At 42.1% G+C, this 21,319-nt stretch overlaps 1 protein-coding gene across 1 annotated transcript; it reads left to right on the forward strand.

Annotated features, from left to right (window-relative positions):
* Positions 1 to 1,505: 1,505 nt before the first annotated feature.
* Positions 1,506 to 20,065, forward strand: LOC139479680 (inactive pancreatic lipase-related protein 1-like). The gene is made up of 9 exons (XM_071262526.1): positions 1,506 to 1,606; positions 4,632 to 4,984; positions 7,050 to 7,278; positions 8,628 to 8,747; positions 10,122 to 10,247; positions 11,723 to 11,956; positions 14,640 to 14,754; positions 17,792 to 17,980; positions 18,899 to 20,065. Exons 1-9 carry the CDS (start codon positions 1,549 to 1,551, stop codon positions 18,987 to 18,989), a joined length of 1,515 nt encoding a protein of 504 aa, XP_071118627.1. The 5' UTR covers positions 1,506 to 1,548; the 3' UTR covers positions 18,990 to 20,065.
* The last annotated feature ends 1,254 nt before the right edge of the window (positions 20,066 to 21,319 follow it).

Consider the following 21,319-nt stretch of genomic DNA (forward strand, 5'->3'; position numbering starts at 1 on the left):
TCAAGACGATCTGATCGATAATCAAGATCTATATTGTGATAAAACGGGTCTAACATCGCGAAGTGCATCAAATCACGTGAGCGTCTTGATTCAAAACATGAAAAGAATTGGAAAATACGAGTTGACAACGAGTTGGCAGTGCACATGCTTTCCAAATCCTGCAAACCACCGAAATCTGCACGACAGTTTACTAACCGGATTTCGATTTCGGTACACGATTTTGATTGGACTATGCATGGACTCGTTAGTCCAGCCAAAATGTAACTCCATAATACCAGCCTAGTTCGGCCAGGGTGGAGACTGGACTTTTACATTCAGTTAACTCTCTTGCCACGGGAAGATGGTACCTGGTATATTGCTCCAGAGTTTAAACATGTCGTGCTAAAAGGTTTTCACATTAACATCTTTGACCTAGATCGGTCCACGCGTGAGCAGGTGCACGCATTTAACCCTTTCTGCTCAGTGAGATACACATTACACTTATTAATAGCATGCTTAAACCGCGTATATGCGAGTTATTGAGAAATAATAACAACATTAGTTTTCCCAATTTCAAACTTCAAATCAGACAACTGTGGTCAATCCACCACCTCATCATGTTTTGTTTGTTTGTTGTTTATCGCCGTACTGTGTAATATTCCAGCTATATGGGGCGGTCGGGTAGCCTAGTGGTTAAAGCGTTCGCTCGTCACGCCGAAGACCCGGGTTCAATTCCCGACATGGGTACAATGTGTGAAGCCCATTTCTGGTGTGCCCCGCCGTGATATTGCTGGAATATTGCTAAAAGCGGCGTAAAACCAAACTCACTCACTCCAGCTATATGACAAGTCGTAAATAACCGAGTCGGGACCAGACAATACAGTGATTGACATCATGAGCATCGACCCACGCAATTGGGATACGATGACATGCATCAACCGAGTCAGCGAGCCTGACCACCCGATCCCGTTAGTCGCCTGTGACAACAAGCATATACTTTTACAGCAAGCATGGGTTGCTGAAGACCTGTTCTAACCGGATAGATAAAGCAAGCGGCTTGTATCCGTCTCGGGTTGTAAGGTGACTGCGCTATCACCATTATAGAGTATGTCAATCCACACGACTGATATGATCCAATTAAAGACTGCATCCATCTTATATAAATCAAACCAATCTTATCTAGAACCACTCTTCCTTTGTCTTCAAGACGGTAGAGGTCATGATTCTCCATCGTGAGCTAATTAAGACGGGTCAAGAATTGAAGCATAAACCCCAAGTAACTTCTTCCGTTACAATTAACCACCTTGCGGCTTAAGAGTCTTCCATACAGAATATTTGAAGATTAAACAAAACAGAAAACCTCTGTAGGCCATTCGTTGAGAAGACCAAAGAACCAACGTCAGACCAAATACCTTATTTTTTATTGTATTTTAAACTATAAAGAAGATCGTTTCCGTGTGATAAACATGCCCAGCCGTGAAGGGGTTAACCTCGACTGACCCAGGGGCAGTTGAAGCCAAGGTTGTGTGTGGTGAAGCAATTATTCCGGACCAAACATTCGGATCGGTCATGGCGCAGACATTAGCACCCGCCCTGGCTGGAATATTGCTACTCTTAGCGGAAGTTGGTAGGTGGTTTTTAAATTGTGATTATGGTGTATGTGTTTTTATATGTAGAGCTAGGACGAATACAAGGTTGATCTGTTAAACAGCCTGCATTCCACCACCACTGGTTCGTACTGAATGACGGCGTTATACTGTTAACACTGATTCTGCGTCTAAACACCTTGGAATGTCTTGTTGGAAACTTGTATTTCCCTTGAAAACAAATTCCTGGCACTATGACGTATACTTAGTATCTAAAGAATATTCAACCACCTACTAGTATATTCATCATACCTATTTTCATATTTGGTGAATTCATTATAAATTGCATGTTTATTTAGAATGTATGAAATTGTTATTATCTAAATATCGATGAACCCTAAATGTTAGTAATATTTTGACAGGGTTCCAGAAAAATGTGTTTAAACCATGTTTTAAACAGTGGTATTTATACCTGTGATAAAGTATGACATAGTTTATACCTTAATCCCCATTGTTTAAGGGATTATCGCGGCTCACTGACCCCCATACCTTAACAGGGATTGGCAACGTGGGGACCCGCCGAACACAGCACAACACAACACAACACAACAAAACACAAACATGTTTAATGTGCACCTGGGAAACAGAAACAGAAAAAAAACTAGTTTCTCCCCAAACCGGCGACGGTGGTACAAAAGAATAAGCATGACACATAAAGTGTTAATATCTGACAAGATGACAGTATGTCATGCATTTATATATTATATCTTTTCGGCTTTGTGTTTTTTAACAGCTGTAAATATTTCATCGATAGACCTCAATAGGTTCTTTAGATCACTCGCGTTTTGACTGGACAATGACCTGTTAAATGTATACAAATTATACCATTTATTTTGGTAAGCAGTTGGTAAGTATACAAGTCTATTTTTAACAGAGCCTGGCGTCAAATTATGAAATGTGCTGCAACCGAAGGAGCGATGCACAGTTCAGGCACAAGATCTTATTTCTTTACATTTTTCAAACGTTCGCTTTCAAATGGTAAATTTTGGTTGCATGGTCTGAAATTTAAGATTGGGCTATAAATATTTATTTGTCAAAAAAAGGTATCTTTCAAATTTTGGCTTTTCTGTCAGATACTGATAAATGTAACCTTTACTGCTCAACGCCATGTTGAATCTCCATTCTTGTACGAATTGATCGTGTAGTACCAAACCTTAGTAACCAGCCACGTGGTATTACAGGGTTGTAGGTTTTTACAATATGTGTGTAAGTCCACAGTTATTTGGTATAGTTTTGATCCATACTTGGATTACTTACATCATGATTCCGTTTTAACAAAGTGATACATCATTTGTGAAAGTTTCTTCTCACATGTAGGTGTTGCGATGTTATGCGAGAATTCAACGTTTTCCAGTTATATCACGGCGTGTCAGCTTAATGTGGGAGGAAAGCCCGAAGTGATGCAGGTCTGAGACTTTTACCACTTCGGTGAAACCCACGAGAACGGGTATGGCGCTGACAAACCTTGAAACATAATTTGGGCGAACCGGGATTCGAACTCACAATCATAGGTTTCAGGCGTGCCCAAGTGACGCAGCGCCTTACATGACTGGCTCCCCCGTGCACCCTTACACGTTTTGAGATACATGTAGTCATGTGTAGAGGTTCACTGCCTAATTCCCCATAAACCATAAAATTTGGAGTTGGTGTTCTTAATCCAGTTGGAAATTTTAGAAATTTGAAATGAACACGCACAATAATTTGTGTATTTTCGTATCCCCATATTTCTGAAACATGTAACAAGATAGGTGATACTATAGCATGTTATGCCCAATTAAACACAGCTATCTACTATCTCGAGGTGTTTTCCACCAAACATGAACTGGAGTTACTTCGTTTAGCAGGGCCACTGACAAATATAACATTCACTAAATACAGCTGTACCCCCGCAGCATACAGAAACATTATTAATTGTTATCATAAGATTGCATCATCAGCATGATTGTAATCAACATTTACACTATGACATTTATGTTCCGAACTTTATATACCATGAAAATAGTAATGGGTCTAAATGTTCACCTTGTCTAACTCCTAGGCTTACACTCACAATGTCAAGGTCACAGTGAGATCAAGAGTTCATATCCGGGTTTGTTCCATAACGTGGTGCTGTTTAGCATCTAAACCCGGGACCGCCTCCTTGGTGTAGTTGATAGAGTGTCTGTCCGGAGAGAGGAAGGCAGTGGTTCGATTCCTGGCGACGTCATAGATAAAGACGTTAGAAGATGGTACTTGTTGTTTCCCTGCCTGACGCTCGGCATTTAGGGGATAAAACCAGGACTGGTAGGCTCTGGGTCAGTATAACGGGTCTGAGAGGTGTATCCATGTTAAAGTGCGGCATGGCACACACATACACACACACACGCAGAGAGAGAGAGAGAGAGAGAGAGAGAGAGAGAGAGAGAGACAGACAGACAGACAGACAGACAGACAGACAGACAGACACACACACACACACATACCACACGTGCATGCACGTTGCTATATAAGTGCAATAAACCCCATTTCATTTCACCTCCCCTCAAACCTCGGCCGGTTGATGTCGATAGTTTGTGAGTACCATGACTATCAATGGCCAACAACACTGATTTTCATGGCGTTAGGGACATGGGTTGATGTACCCTCATTGTTAGTTTATGTGCCCGGAGGCCAAGTCCTACATTCACGTGTAAGGAACGATGAGACTTAATGTAATAGCAACGTATTTTCTAGACTTCTTTATGATCACGGGGGCGACGGGGTATCCAGTGGTTAAAGCTTTGGCTCGTCCAGCTGAAGACCCTGGTTCGATTCCCTACATGGGTACAATGTGTGGAGCCCATTTTCCGGTGTCCCCCGAGTTGATATTGCTGGAATATTGCCAAGGGCGGCGTAAAACCATACTCACTCCCTCACTCACACTTAATGTTCACGCAATGTCGATCATGTTTGACCGAACAAAGATAATTTTTCTCAAATCATGTTCCTGTGACCTTGAACTGAGGATTTCAACGTTACTATTTTCAGCGTCAGTGTCAACACGGCACAACGGCGTCCGCGAACACTACCGCCACCATCACCACCGCAGGGAACACGACTCACATGGCGTTTGCTACCCGGGGGTGGGGTGCTTCAGCAGTAGCTACCCCTTCAACAACACCGGCGAGGTCCCACAAGACCCTCAGTTCATCGGCACGGTGTTCCGACTGTTCACCCGGCAACGCCCGACAGTTCCCGATGTGCTGGAGACGGGAAACAGACAGAGCCTCATAGAGTCCACCTTCGACCACAGACTTCCGGTCAAGATCATCCTCCATGGCTTTCTTGCAAGAAGCACACTCGACTGGGTGATGAATCTTACCATGGAGTTTCTTAGAAAGGTACATCTAACCATACCAAGTACCTCCGATCCTTACCACCTTGTAGTTATCCTAAAGATTGTCATCGAGTCTTATCAAAGGACTGGAAGACTCAAAGTAACACGTAGTCTAACTGCCACACAATAGAAGTAACTTTCTGCACACTTCACAAGCACATCTTGATTAAACCTGTTTCGCAAAAACATTATTTCAGCAAACATTGTATGTAAAGTGCCCGTCGTTTTCGTAACACAATCATGCACTCGAGCCGTTTTTGAGTTCGACGTTCGATGACTTCCATTAAGCGTTACCTGACCTGCGAGTGCGGGAAGTTGGCGTTGACGAGGCAGTTTATGCCCATTCTGTATATGAATGATTTTTTTTCCGAAGTCAATTTCTATCGCAGCTATGCACATTTGGATTCAATTCAAATAAACAGCAGAAGAAAGTATTCACCTATGTTTGATGTTGACTAACAATATCAAAAAACAACTCAACAGGAAATGGTTAACTAATGGTGATATATTTGATGTATATATATATAAAAGTTGTGTTTTGGAGTTTACATTTGTAGTGTTTCGGATACTGTTAGCCTAGTATCTTTTTAATAACGTTTGTAATTATTTGGTCAAATCCAGTATTCAAGTGAATGCTTTTTTTGCCTGTTTGTTTATGTTTAAGTTCAGACAACAATGGCATAAATAACAACATAAATAACAACGTAAATAAATATTGCAGCCCATCTTCGACTAACCAGGGTATAATATATCCATTCTATAATGATACCCCGGACACTCTATCACCACCACAGCTTCGTAGCTGAGCACATAATTTCTCTCGCCTATGTGAGCAAATTGATTGGACAGTTATTTTCAGGGTCATGCGCTTTTGTTCAAGCTCATTCGAAGCTATAGGTATTTAGCATAATATGATGGAGATATAATACACTGGACAAACGACACGTGATCCGACAGTTATTTTCAGGATCATGCGCTTTTGTCCAAGCTCATTCGAAGCTATAGGTATTTAGCATATGATGGAGATATAATACACTGGACAAACGACACGTGATCCGGGGTAGAATAGGTCTCAGTGTGTTGCAGTTGTTTATCAAATCATCGACTTTGGATATGATCATATCTCATAACAAGATCCAGGGTAGAATATAGGTCTTCAGCAACCCATGCTTGCCGTAAAAGGTGACTATGTTTGTCGTAAGAGGTGACTAACGGGATCGGGTGGTCAGGCTCACTGACTTGGTTGATGCATGTCATCTTATCCCAGTTGCGTTGATCGATGCTCATAATGTCAATCACTGGGTTGTTTGGTCCAGACTCAATTATTTACAGACCGCCGTCATGTAGCTGGAATATTGTTGAGTGCGGCGTTAAACAACAAACAAACAAACACACAAAAACAATGGACGTCACTATCATCATCGTCCATTACCCCCAAACCAACAATATTACATCAATCATCAATATTCTTGTCGACAAAAGCCTCTTATCGCAATACCAAGCTCCTTCCCAGGGCGTGACACCTTCGTCAGGCTCTCGGTAACGTCGCTGCCACCAGCGTGGGCGCCGCCATTACAAGAATCTTGAAATTTGACCTCTAAACCCTAGTAACGTTTATATTTTTGTTTAAGTCTTGGGGAATGCCATCATAGTTCATGTTGAAAAGGTTTACGATTGACCATGTTTTCTAGATGAATTTACTTTTTTGTTTGTATAATCAGATACGTTCGAGATTGCAGACTAACAGAAAGTCACTTCACTTCCTCGTTACATTCTTACAATACCAATCACATGATAGTTAGAATGAAATACAAATTCAAATTGACAAACAAAGAAAATGATTAAGCTGGGATAAGACTAAGAGTCACGATAGTCATCACTTGTTTGTAAACATAATGGTCATTTGGTTGCGAGTTCAACTCCAAGCATGGTTGTGGTCACCTATCTCATTTGGGAGAATTGACTGGTGGCAGCGATAGTATAGAGAGCCTCGCGAACGGGCTATCGCTGTGAGGAGCTTGTCGTATTACGCGCGAAAACCGAATCTCCAACTCCGGCCTCGGTTTCAGGAACCAATGAACATCATCACCGTGGACTGGGGCCGTGGTGCAGGTTTCCCATACATCCAGGCGGCAGCTAACACGAGGCTGGTGGGGGCAGAAGTAGCCAATCTGATTCTGTTCCTCAATCACGAGACCGGAAGCCAAAGTAGTCAGTATCATTTGATTGGCCATAGTCTTGGAGCTCACATCTCTGGTTATGCTGGTCACAGACTACCAGGAACCGGCAGAATCACAGGTAAAATGGCGTGAATTGAATGTGGGTGGCAAGGCGGTTGCCCTGTTGTCCTACTAATATCTTAAATATCTTAAACTGGGATAATTTTTATCATTATCAAAATAATGGTCTTAGATACCGAACGTTAATGTCTAACAAGAGTGACTCTTGGGCATTTTGCAAGTGGAGGTAACTTTGGAAAGATAAGGGGGCACGGGTGGCCCAGTCGTCTAAGGCGCCGCGATTCGCTGTGCAGAGTTGCGTCCCTTGGGCACGCCAGAAACCTATGATTGTGGGTTATGTTTCTAGGTTTGTCAGCACCATACCCGTGCTCGTGGGTTTCACCGAAGTGGTAAACGTCTGAGACCTGTATCACTTCGGGCTTTCCTCCCACATCAAGCTGACACGCCGTGATATAACTGGAATAATGTTAAAAGCGGCGTTAAACCCAACTTACTCACTTGGAAAGATAAATTGCGAAGACGGAAGCGGATCAGTTTCCATACCTGTGTTTGTATACGAGTACATCTGCGTCTTTTCCATCATTTCAAACAGATGAATATATTTACGTTAATAATAATACGATATACAGTCACACATCCTTGTATCGAAGTTGAAGGGACCTACGTAAATACTTCGAGTTATCCGAGTTTCGACACAACCGAAAATGTTAACTAAAGAAAGTGTACGTAGGGACCAAGCTTTTACTTCGAGACAACCGTAAGTTCATCACATCAAAGCTCGACACAACGGTGTTTGACTGTACACTGCAGAAACTTGTAATGATTGACACTGCTTCAAGAACCTACATTGTATGAAGTGCATAGAGCTTAAATAGTTAGTCAATTAGGTTCAAGTCAACATTTGGTATTTTTGTAAGTAAGTAAGTACTAGAATAGTTATAGTCATGTTTAAATTTTAAAACGCGGGTCTTCCACAAAACAAGGCAACTACCACCACCTAGTCTCTCTACTGCAGACTGCCTCCGTGGTCTAGAGGTAGAGCGTCCGCCCGGAGAGCGGAAGGTCCTGAGTTCGATCCCCGGCCGCGTCATACCAAAAGACGGTACTTGTTGTTACCCTGTCTGGCGCTCGGCGATAAGGGGCTAGAACAAGGACTGGTCGGCTCGGAGTCAGTATACTGTGTCTGAGTGGGGTATTCATGTTAAACTGAGGCATGGTATCTCAGTGAGCTAGCGCTATAAATCGGCATCAGTCCTGACTAGTACAAGCAGCCAAACATACACACGTGCATGCACGTCGCTATATAAGTGCAATAATCTTGGACGCGACGTTAAATCCCATTTCACCTCACCTCACCTCACCTCACCTCACCTTCTCTACTGCATAACATGAGTTGTTATTTTCCAGGTTTGGATCCAGCTGAGCCCAACTTTCAGGGTCTGTCGCCTATGGTCCGTCTCGACCCGACTGACGCTGACTTTGTCGATGTCATTCATACAGACGGGTCTCCGTTCGAGACATTGGGAGGTCAGAGAAACGTCTTCTACCGATTTTTCTGTTTCGTACTTTTAGCAGTGTATAAAATCCTCCAATCTGCCTGTCAACTTTGCAAAGTTACCAGACTGGATAAAATGTTGCCAGTCCCGAATATTCGAGACTAACGAACAAAAGTAACAAAAGGGTAAACATAAGAGTACAGTAGACTACGGTTATAACGAACTCAAGGGGACCACTAAGTTTAGTTCGCAATAACCGTAGTTCGTTATAAGCATATATACAGCATATATTCAACAAATGTCTGGGACTAAAAATAAGTTCGTTATATCAGTCAGTTCGTTATAAGCGTGCTCGTTGTAAACGTAGTCTACTGTAGTACTACTTAATGTCAGTTCTCAGAAAATAACAATAAACTGGTGGATTGTCAACTTAGTAACTTTAAATCATTGAATTTCTATGCGTCAATGATGTGTTTTAACGTTTAAAGTGAATTTAAATTGAATTAAACTAGAATGGTTAGGTAATTTAGTGAATACAATAATAGCCCAACTTTTCAAACTGTCCGTCTGAAAGTAAAAATAGACCGTCTCGGGCAGTCGACAGGCGGGTATTAAACACTGCTTCTTTTCCAACTTTTTACTTATCATTGTTTTTTTCACATCAAAGTTTTGGCGTCCTCGGACTCGTAAACCAAGTTCTAGAACATTCGTGACCAACTCGTGTTATTCCGGGACAAGCCGAATTCGTGTTCAACTCGTGTTATTCCGGGACAAGCCGAATTCGTGTCCAACTCGTGTTATTCCGGGACAAGCCGAATAGCGACTCGTGCCCCTATCATGGCCAATTTTGCGACTGGGTTCCGTCTTTACCAAACGGGCATACCTAAAACAACTGTCAACTCGTTGCGTAATGGTTCACATTTATTTCCCCATATATTATATATATTTCAGATGCAATTTAAAGCACATCGGGATATGCGGAATTATACAGTATGATTGAACACATTTAACTGTGTCTTTGGTATATTTTTAGATGCAAGACATATGTAAAATCAAAATTTATTTCTGAGGGATTCTTGGACGAAGAACTTGAAATCATACGCGCATTCTGATTGGTTTATCGTATTTTCGCACATAACATTCATCGATAGGGGGACGATTATTCTTAGGTTACGGAAAGGGGCGAGTGGTGACGAATTTCGTAAACCAAGTTCTAGAACATTCGTGACCAACTCGTGTTATTCCGGGACAAGCCGATGCAGGTTACAGAAAGGGGCGAGTGGTGACGAATCCTAGAGAAGTCTTCTTGCCTCACTTCGTAATGGCAAAAATAAGTTGTATTATTGAGGTGTATAATATCGATACATCGAGAACTCAGTTGAAACACTCCCGCCTGTGTCACCAGGGTTTGGAATGATCACGCCTGTGGGTCACGTGGACTTCTATCCCAATGGCGGCGTCCAGCAACCCGGATGTCCAGAAGACAGCTGGTCAAGCTTCATGTCGTCTGCTTACAGTTCCGGCGTCGAAGGTGAGAAGGATGCTCAAGTTCAGATGGACACTCGGACATTGTCGGACATATCAATTAGTTGTCTGTATAAACACATTTTGTTTGTTTGTTTGTTGTTTAACGCCGCACTCAGCAATATTCCAGCTACATGACGGCGGTCTGTAAATACTCGAGTCGGGACCAGACAATCAAGACATCATGATCATCGATCGACGTAACTGGGATACGATGACATGCATCAACCAAATCAGCAAGCCTGACCACCCGATCCCGTTAGTCGCCTCTTACGACAAGCATAATCGCTTTTTACGACAAGCATTGGTTCCTGAAGACCTACGTTATGCCGTCATATTTCGGTAAGTAGCATTACGTAATAATACATAAAAGAGACAAAAACATTTCCTTAATCATAAGAAATCTCAATTCTGTCCTTGGTACGATTCCGACTGCATCATAAGTATGTGTTTCTGAACCACTATCAAATAGTGATGATACCAGGTGTTCGCAAAAAGGTGAGCGTATCCTGTCTCACCGGTGGCACTCGTCACAAACACATGCAAAGGCTAGTTAATTGTTCACGTAAACAAAACACGGGGGCACATGTTACAAGTGTAAATAGGGAATTGCATCGGATATAATCTTTGTCAGTGGAGCGTCAATTTGGAATGTCCTCCACAATCAAACTTTTTGAAATCTTTGTAGAAGCCTCGAATATTGAAACCCCGATCAAACAACTTGTGAGTCAATTCTTCTTTGTGGCGTCGTCCGCAATATCATAGATATATAGGGTTGGCTATCGATACAGATCATAGAGATCGATAATCCTTTAACTAAATATCGATCAATTATCGATAGATATTGGAGAAGTAACTTTGAGCAAATATGCAAAAAAGTCAGAAAGAAATCAACACACCTCAAGCTACTGGTGAGTGGTGATTTATGCATGGGTTACTCTGTAGACATTTAAGTTATAACAACAGTTGCTTTGTTTCTGGCAATTGACATGACTGATAATAACAAGTCTGTTTGGTAAATTTGAACTTTATTTCATCACAATTGTTCATGTAAGATATTATCGACGACACATTTTTTCATATCGTTTATCGTTAACATTTCTTTCCATCGATGATAATTCCGATTATCGATTTTTTAGCCTGCTCTATAGATATATCACGAAAATCAGTTTCATCTGTGATGCGTGAATGGATTAAGGTAGGATTTATGCTCAAACTCTTATTCACTGTAGCTGCATATGTTTTACACGTCTACGGAAGCCTTTTTTACAAAAGAGAGGGTACATAAAAAAAATATCTGTTCTCTTGCCACATGCTTCGTTCGGTAATGGCTGATCTTAAATTCTATGAGTGATTTTTTTTCTTATTCGTACACCTTTTTCGTCAGTCCCGTTTTTATAAGTAGGTACTTTAGTACAAGAACAAGCTCATTTTTTATTTATTTATTTGTTTATTTACTTTTGTATATGCTACTGCATGCAGAGGCTGAGCTGAACATTGGCTGCAACCACAACAGAGCCAGCGAGCTGTTTGTGGAGTCTGTCAACTCCCCCTGCCCCTTCACCGCCTTCCCCTGCTCCAACATCACCGACTTCAACAGCGGCAACTGCTTCCACTGCGGCAACAGCCCCTGCCCCGTCATGGGTTACCCCTCCGTCCAGACCCAAGCCAGGGGCTCGTTCTACCTGGACACCAGGCCTACACGGCCATATTGTGGTATGCGGTGAATGAGAATTATTATTTGTTTTTGAATGGGAAATATCTTCAATTCTACCTGGACACCAGGCCTACGCGGCCATATTGTGGTATGCAGTGAATGAGAATTATTATTTGGTTTTGAATGGGAAATATCTTCAATTCTACCTGGAAACCAGGCCTACACGGCCATATTGTGGTATGCGGTGAATGAGAATTATTATTTGTTTTTGAATGGGAAATATCTTCAATTCTACCTGGACACCAGGCCTTCACGGCCATATTGTGGTATGCAGTGAATGAGAATTATTATTTAATTTCGAAGGGGAAATATCTTCAATTCTACCTGGACACCAGGACCACACGGCCATATTGTGGTATGCAGTGAATGAGAATTATTAATTTTTTTTTAATGGGAAATATCTTCAATTCTATCTGGAAACCAGGCCCACACGGCCATATTGTGGTATGCAGTAAATGAGAATTACATTGTATATTTTTTTTGAATGGGAATTATCTTCAATTCTACAAGGACATCAGGCCTAGACGGCCATATTGTGGTATTCAGTGAATGAGAATTATATTTTTTGGAATGGGAAATTTCTTCAATTCTACCTGGACACCAGGACCACACGGCCATATTGTGGTATGCAGTGAATGAGATTTATTATTTGTTTTCGAAGGGGAAATATCTTCAATTCAGATTGGGCGCAATTGGTATTTTTTTCTCATGTTTCGAATCTCCGTTTAACTATAACAGCCAATCATGGTTTGTCTGATCCATGTTCTGAAAGAATGAAATTATGTGTGTTTATTACTGTCAAATACTCCTCTCGATATACTTCTCAAAGTAAAAGAACACCCGATCCTTTCACATTACGATAGTTAATCTGTTATGTGGAACACCTCCGTGATCTTGTGGTAGAGCGCCGGGTCCGGGGTTCGATCCCCGGCCGCGTCATACCAAAAAGACGTTAAAAGGTGGTACTTGTTGTTACCCTGTCCGGCGCTCGGCATTGAGGAGTATAAACAAGGACTGGTCGGCTCGGAGGCAGTATACTGTTTGGGGTATTCATGTTAAACTGTGGTATGGTATCTCAGTGGGCTATCTCTATAAAATCGGCATTAGCAAGACTAGTATAAGCAGCGACACACACACACACACACGCACGCTCGCACGCACGCACGCACGCACGCACGCACGCATGCACACACACACACACACACACACACACACACACACACACGTGCATTCACGTCGCTAAATAAGTGAACTACTAGTAATCTGGAACGCAACGTTAATACCGATTTCACCTTACCCACCCAATCTGTCATGTCATGACACCCGATTCTTACATATTGTTATCGTTAACTCGTCATGTCATGACACCCGATTCTTTCATATTGTCATTGTTAACCCGTCATGTCATGAAACCCGATTCTTTCTAACTATTACAATAGCTAATCTGTCACGTTATTGCATAAGGACACGGGTTATATTTAACTTCTTTTTATTAGTATATTTAAAATATATCAGAATTTCTCAATAAAAAGATGAAATGTTATGTCTATTTCCACTATCAAACACACTACTCGAATACCTCAGGTTCCTGTGGTGTGGATTTCGTGTCAAGGTCCGTCTTCCCGAGCGTCCACTAGCTTTCTCATCAAAGTCTTGTTTCCACTCTTGCAAGATCAATCCCACTTTCCCGTGCTAGATATGATTGGACTATCACACATATCAATAGTCCAATCAGAGAACGTTTCACAAAATCAACACCCACGACTGGTTCACCTTCGTATGAAAGTGATTTATTGCTGCCTGTCTTTGTTGACACGAACATTTCTTTTCATCTTGTAAACCCCCCAACAACTGCCAATGTTCTTGTGTCAGGGATGAAATCGCGAATGTTTTCGTCATCTGCTCGACAAGGTCGTCGCCTTTGGTAGTCGCCATCTTTGTGGAGCTATACGAGATAAGAACAGCGATCTGATTGGATATCATGTTTTCATTACAAGGGGCACAACTCGTGATCTACACGAGGTTTTGCCAGGGTCGAGCCAAGAAAAGTGGCCTTTATGTTGCAAGGGTAGAAACTAGGCTTTGATAAAGGCTAGTGGACACGCTTGCCTTGGGAAGATGGTCAAGGCTATGAATACAGGAGTTTACACGACGCACAAATGTGCGTCCAGTACGCACAAAAGTATAGAATGGACGCAGAAAAACACAATAATACGCACAATAATATTCACTTTACCAAATTCTTAACAAGAGGGGCGGTCGGGTAGCCTAGTGGTTAAAGCGTTCGCTCGTCACGCCGAAGACCCGGGTTCGATTCCCGACATGGGTACAATGTGTGAAGCCCATTTCTGGTGTCCCCCGCCGTGATATTGCTGGAATATTGCTAAAAGCGGCGTAAAACCATACTCACTCACTCACTTAACAAGAAATATAAAATTCTTTTACACAATGATATTCACTTTACCAAATTCTTAACAAGAAATATAAAAGTCTTTTACACAATAATATTCACTTTACCAAATTCCTGACAAGAAATATAAAAGTCTTTTGATTAAAACAATGATCAAATCTTGCAGTACAGTACGCAACACCATTTCATGACTTTCCAGGACCCTCATATTTCCTAATATGTAAAGGTAAAACCCTGTGAATGTACATCGCGTAACATTTATTCCCGTCCAGGTTACCACTACTTCGTGTCGATGACGCTGGCAGACACCATGACCGTCATGCATGGTAGCATGGAGGTGCGACTGTTCGGCTCCCGGGGTCAGACACACACAATGGAGTTACACAGGTGAGAACAGGTATGCCAATACCTCAACGTGAAATGTATTCCTGAGTGAGTGAGTGAGTGAGTGAGTGAGTGAGCGAGCGATAATGTTTTAACCCACTTTTAGCAATAGCAACATTCCGGCAATATTATGGCGGGGGCACCGGTAAACGGGCATGACACATTGTACCCATATGTGGAATCGAACCCGGGTCTTCGGCGTGACGAGCAAACGCTTTAACCAGTGGGCTATCCACCCACTCTGTACAGGCAGGGAATATGCCTTACCTCTCACGGCTATTGCTCTCCTTATCGAGTGAGTATGATTTTACCCCGTTTATAGAAATATTCCAGCGAGGGACACCCGAAATGGGCGAGAGGGGTTACATTCAAAATTCACTTCAGACCAGTGAAAAATTCCGGGAACAATTGGTCTTCAGCATCCCATGCCTGACGTCAGAGGCTACTGTGCTTGTCGTAAGAGGCGACTAACGGGATCGGGTTGTCAGGCTCGCTGATTTGGTTGATGCATGTCATCGTATCCCAATTACGTGGATCGATGATCATGATGTCAATCACTGAATTGTCTGGTCCAGACTAAAAATGGGCTTCACACATTGTACCCATGTAGGGAATCGAACCCGGTCCCTCGGAGTGACGAGCGAAGAAACAGAGAAAACATACACTGGATATTCGTGGATGACTTTATAGTATGGTAAATACAATGGTACCTCGCACTTAAGATTAACGTTATTAAACAAGGGGTCCTGCCGTTCAGGTCTACCTTTAAAGGGGCACTGATCTAACGCAATTCCCCGGGACTGGTTGTTGCCTTTGTTATTGTTTTTTCCCAGTGAGTGCCCGGATGTATAGCAGAAATCTAGACTAGTTCGCGACCTCTGCTGCGCCCTCCGTTAGCGCATTAGTCACTTTTATGGATACCGGTAGTAATAAGGGCGTATGGTCACATTGATCAACAAAATGAAATACAGTTTTCGAGATAATAAGGAAATGTAGGTATCTTTGTGGGTAGCATCGGTAATGGTGACGAAGTTTTGATAAGTCACTTGCTTGGTAATTTTGCGATTTTCGTTTACACTATTTTGACTTGCAACATAAAGTAAATATTTCACCTGAGCATTGCTTTTTTTATAGTGTGAATATTATTTTACTGTCAAAATGTGTAACATATTTATTAAACGTCTAAATATTCAGTTATTTTACAAATTGGCTGAAAAACATTTCCATCTCTATTATTTTGATAACGAATTCCAAACATTTTGATGTTTAATGTCATCACCAAGAGACTGAAAACGTTGAAAAGTACATTTCTATGTTGTTTGGTTTCTAATCCTACATAATAATCTGTTGTGATGTTTGTAGGCCCTTTTGATAGGCTTAATCAATCTGGACAGATTTTTTAGTCAAAATGACTGACTGACTGACTGATATAGAAGATTTAACGTGCGCTTTCCGACTGTAGCGTATTTCGCACACGGGCCTGGCCGGACCATTTAGTGTATTCCGAAAAGGGTGAAAGTGGTGTGTGCAACCCAAGAGTGGGCTTTTAGGGGTTGCTTGTATTGAATTTTTGGAATTTTTAAATTTGGAATAAATGACTGAAATATTTACACATTTTATAAATTGCCTGAGAGAATCATATTTTACAAATTGACGGTAATATATACACGCTTACAAAGGAAAAGACCTGTGAAAACATCTTCTATCGCGCATTGAAGAATTTCCCAACCAAGACGTAGAGAAACAAGAACGAATTATCGGTTCAAACGAAGGAAAACAAAATGCAAATACCATAATTACAACCTACCAAATTTATGTGTATAAATTTTAGGCAGCTTCCTTGTTCGAGGAATGTATCCGTGAATATCCACACAAAGGAACAATATCCCACTCGTCTGCAGCTGTACAAAGAAACTTATTCGATGTCACATGCCTCTGTAACAATCAAATATTTTAAAAGATATATATCGTTTCGGGATATTATAACCCGTGTTCGTTTCTCAACTGATCACTTGGATTGTTTCAGGTGTTTCACATAGGTGTCAAGTCTCAAGGGTTGGCTGAGAAAGGCCACGTGACAACTATTTTCATTACGTCCACGGTTCCTAAAAAATCCACTGAGTGATAGATAACAATGATCAATCAATCAACGTATGATCAGTTAACAATTTGAACAAAGTATGTTGTTTTTACATGGGCACTTCACGCCATGGTATGAGTGTATTCCCTTTGTTTTAGTAAACCTAGACATGTAAACACTCACTTTTGACATATCCACTGTGCAAGATAACAGTGATTAATCAATCAACGTATTTTCTGTTAATCCTTTGATGACTAGGAACGATCCGTTGATTTACAAAAAAAAAGTAAATCAACTGATTATTCATCTCTTGCTGGGCTGTCACGTGCATATTACATAACACACATTTCACCTCACTTCAAACCTGGATTTAGATTGAATAATTACCCCAGACACAATAAATGCCAAATGGGAACCTTTGTCAGGTAATCTAAGTGGTGCTACCACTAATTGTACCTGTAATAAATTCATTAACTGAGCATCAAGTGAATGACGACAAATACACAAGTGTAGGGTTATACGAGAAAATGTGGATGACAACAAGGGAGTAGTAATCGTATTATCGACGCAATCCGAAATCCGAAAATGCTTTCACTGCATGGATACTTTTTTTAGTATTAAACTATAACCATCTGGGGTATTTCCAAATGACGACTTCCGATGAGCTCCGCCGTTCTCTTTGTCTGTTTGTTTAGGCTGCAAAAATTAATTAACATGCGCCCTTTGTCGAATCTTTATATATCACATTTAACCAATCAGTGTTTATTCAAAAATGCGTAAAACAAATATTGCCTCCAGCCTCCAAGTTTATTTAGCTGTCCTTGCAGACGGTAGCCCAGTCTCTGGTCACGCTCAGTTGCGTTGCGTATCATCCGGGTACTCACGGGGGAAAAAACAATAACAAAGGCAACAACCAGTCCGGGGAATGGCGTTAGATCAGTGCCCCTTTAACTGTTGTAGTGGTGCGTTCACCCCTGGGGAGGTGATGCAGAGAGTGTTTGTGACGTCATCAGACATAGGCGACATCGAGGACGTCCACGTCACCTTCCAAAGGGTCTACAGCTACTTCGACTACCTCGGCTTCTGGGGCACCGGCAACGGCGTGCATCTACAACGTATGACAACCGTCGCTGTGCACTCGCACCACAGGTAAGTCAACAGTGTAATTAGCGTGGTGAGTATATGTAAGGCGCGGAGAGTATATGTTAGGCGTGCATCTACAACTTCTGACAACCGTCGCCGTGCACCCGCACCACAGGTAAGAAAACAGTGTAATTAGCCTGGAGAGTATATGTAAGGCGTGCATCTACAACTTCTGAAAACCGTCGACGTGCACCCACACCACAGGTAAGACAACAGTGTAATTAGCGTGGAGAGTATATGTAAGGCGTGCATCTACAACTTCTGAAAACCGTCGACGTGCACCCACACCACAGGTAAGACAACAGTGTAATTAGCGTGGAGAGTATATGTAAGGCGTGCATCTACAACTTCCGGCAACCGTCGCCGTGCACTCGCACCACAGGTAAGACGGCAGTGTAATTAGCGTGGAGAGTATATGTAAGGCGTGTATCTACAACGTCTGACAACTGTCGCCGTGCACTCGCACCACAGGTAAGACGGCAGTGTAATTAGCGTGGAGAGTATATGTAAGGCGTGCATCTACAACTTCCGGCAACCGTCGCCGTGCACTCGCACCACAGGTAAGACGGCAGTGTAATTAGCGTGGAGAGTATATGTAAGGCGCGCATCTACAACTTCTGACAACCGTCGCCGTGCACTCGCACCACAGGTAAGACAACAGTGTAGACAGCATGGGGAGTTTATGTGAGGCGTGTGTCTACAACGTCTGACAACCGTCGCCGTGCGCTCGCACCAAATGTAAGACAACAGTGTAATTAGCGTGGAGAGTATATGTAAGGCGTGCATCTACAACGTGAACAATGATATTACCGACTCATTGGTGAGTGACATTTAACTCAATGTATGTCGTATGATGATGTATGTTGATGTGTTCAATGTATATCGTATTATGATGTATATTGAATTCATATTGATATATTACAGGAGGGTCTTTTGTCCAAGCCAGAGAGCGATAAGAAGTGGGGCCAGCATATGGCTATCGCACGGGGTCCAGGCATCAAGGAGCACGTGCTGACATCACGTGCCAAATTATAGCTCGTGACTCGTAGACTGAGTGTAACCACTGACTTTGACGCTATACAATACGTAGTATGCAAATAGAAGCATTAGAATAACAGGAAGCATTGAAGACATTTTTGTACAATACTAACCTTCATTATACACAACAGTGGATTGCAATGTTTTTTGTGAATGTCAATTCATTGTTTCGCCGTCTAGTTTGCATGTACTCCATGTTAGACACATCGCCCTTCCTTAAGTTTGCTTTTTTTGTGCAGGTTATTCTTTAGATTGATCCACGCACTAGCACTTCAAGCACTACCTGTATCCAATCATTTCTGTATTCTATACTCGTGCTAGAATAGGCTATACAATTGCAGTGTTGGAAAGATCATCTTCCCGTGTCATCTTCCCATATAAGTCCAGTTCCCACCCTTGCCAAACTAGGCTGGAATTATGGAGTTTTATTCTGGTTGGACAGACGAGTATTCGCACAGACAAATCGCGTAACGAAATCGACATCCGGTTCGCAAACTGCCGTCCAGATTTCGGTCAATTGAGAGATCTGCAAAGCATCTGTACCGACAAATTGGCCACAACAGATATTTTCCAAATCATGTTTTTAATTAAGGTGCTCATGTGTTTTGATGCACTTAGCAAAGTAAAACCCGTTTTATTACAATATAGATCTTGATTATCAACCAGATCGTCTTCATTAGGCGCCGCCGTTTTGTTTGAAGCAAATGCAAGTGTTATGAGAGGTGGAATCTTATTGGTCAATTGGAGGGACATAGAAGGGACATAACTCGTAATAGTCACTGGTTGCGCTACGATCGAGCCCAGAAGTTCCAACCTAGTTTGGCAAGGGTGGAAACTAGACTTTTAGTCAATGTAACTCCTTCGCCTCGGATAAATGAGGGAAGATCGGGTATGCCAGCAGGTGCAGAGTTCACTCGTCATACCGAAAACTCTGGTTCGATTCCAAAAATGGGTCCATTTTTTATGGAACATTACCAAAAGCGGCTTACAACAACCACTGTTGTGGAAACAATGTATACTGATGAGACTAAATAAAGGAACGGCTTTCAGGAATTTTGTTTTACCTGACTAATCGAGTTAAATGATCAGAATGATCTTGTCTTGTAATAAAACTGTCCGCTGGTCAGTAATGTGTGGTCATCAGATCCCCAGAGTTCCTCGACAATTGCCGAGCTTCACACAAAGAGGGTAACTCAAACGATCAGGGCCACGTTCCACGAAACAATCTTAGCGCTACGACTGTCGAAGTCATTGTTGAAGAATGGGAGTTACGATCGACTTAGTGCTGCGGTAGCCTTGTGGAACAACTCCCTCTTGCCTCGCCAGCTGAAGAGGAACTAATTTTGCATCGCAAAAGTTTTGTATTACCTTGAAAAAATAATATGGTCAAAATTGTCCTGCTTTTTAATGAACTGTGACAGACACCGGTTGGGAACAGCATAAAGATCTATGTTACGTACAAGACACCGGCTATATGTTACATACCAGACACCCGCTGTATGTTACATACCAGACAGCAGCTATATGTTACATACCAGACACCCGCTACATGTTACATACCAGACACCCGCTATATGTTACATACAAGACACCCGTTATATGTTACATACCAGACACTAGCTATGTGTTACATACCAGACACCTGCTATATGTTATATACCAGACACCCGCTATATGTTACATACTAGACACCCGCTGTATGTTACATACCAGACACCCGGTTTATGTTACATACCTGACAGCCGCTATGTGTTACATACCAGACACCCGCTACATGTTACATACTAGACACCGGCTACATGTTACATACAAGACACCCGCTATATGTTACATACAAGACACCCGCTATATGTTACATACAAGACACCCGATATATGTTACATACCAGACACTAGATATGTGTTACATACCAGACACCCGCTATATGTTACATACCCGACACCCGCTATATGTTACATACCAGACACCCGCTGTATGTTACATACCAGACACCCGCTATGTGTTACATACCAGACACCCGCTATGTGTTACATACCAGACACCCGCTAAATGTGTTACATACTAGACACCCGCTGTATGTTACATACCTGACACCCGCTGTGTGTTACATACCAGACACCCGCTATGTGTTACATACCAGACACCCGCTGTATGTTACATACCAGACAACCGCTGTATGTTACATACCAGAAAGCCGTTATGTGTTACATACCAGACACCCGCTGTATGTTACATACCAGACACCCGCTGTATGTTACATACCAGACACCCGCTGTATGCTACATACCAGACACCCGCTGTATGTTA

The sequence above is a fragment of the Haliotis cracherodii genome, unplaced genomic scaffold, assembly GCF_022045235.1.
Source record: "Haliotis cracherodii isolate W230 unplaced genomic scaffold, xgHalCrac1.p SCAF_4, whole genome shotgun sequence".
Lineage (NCBI taxonomy): Eukaryota > Metazoa > Mollusca > Gastropoda > Lepetellida > Haliotidae > Haliotis > Haliotis cracherodii.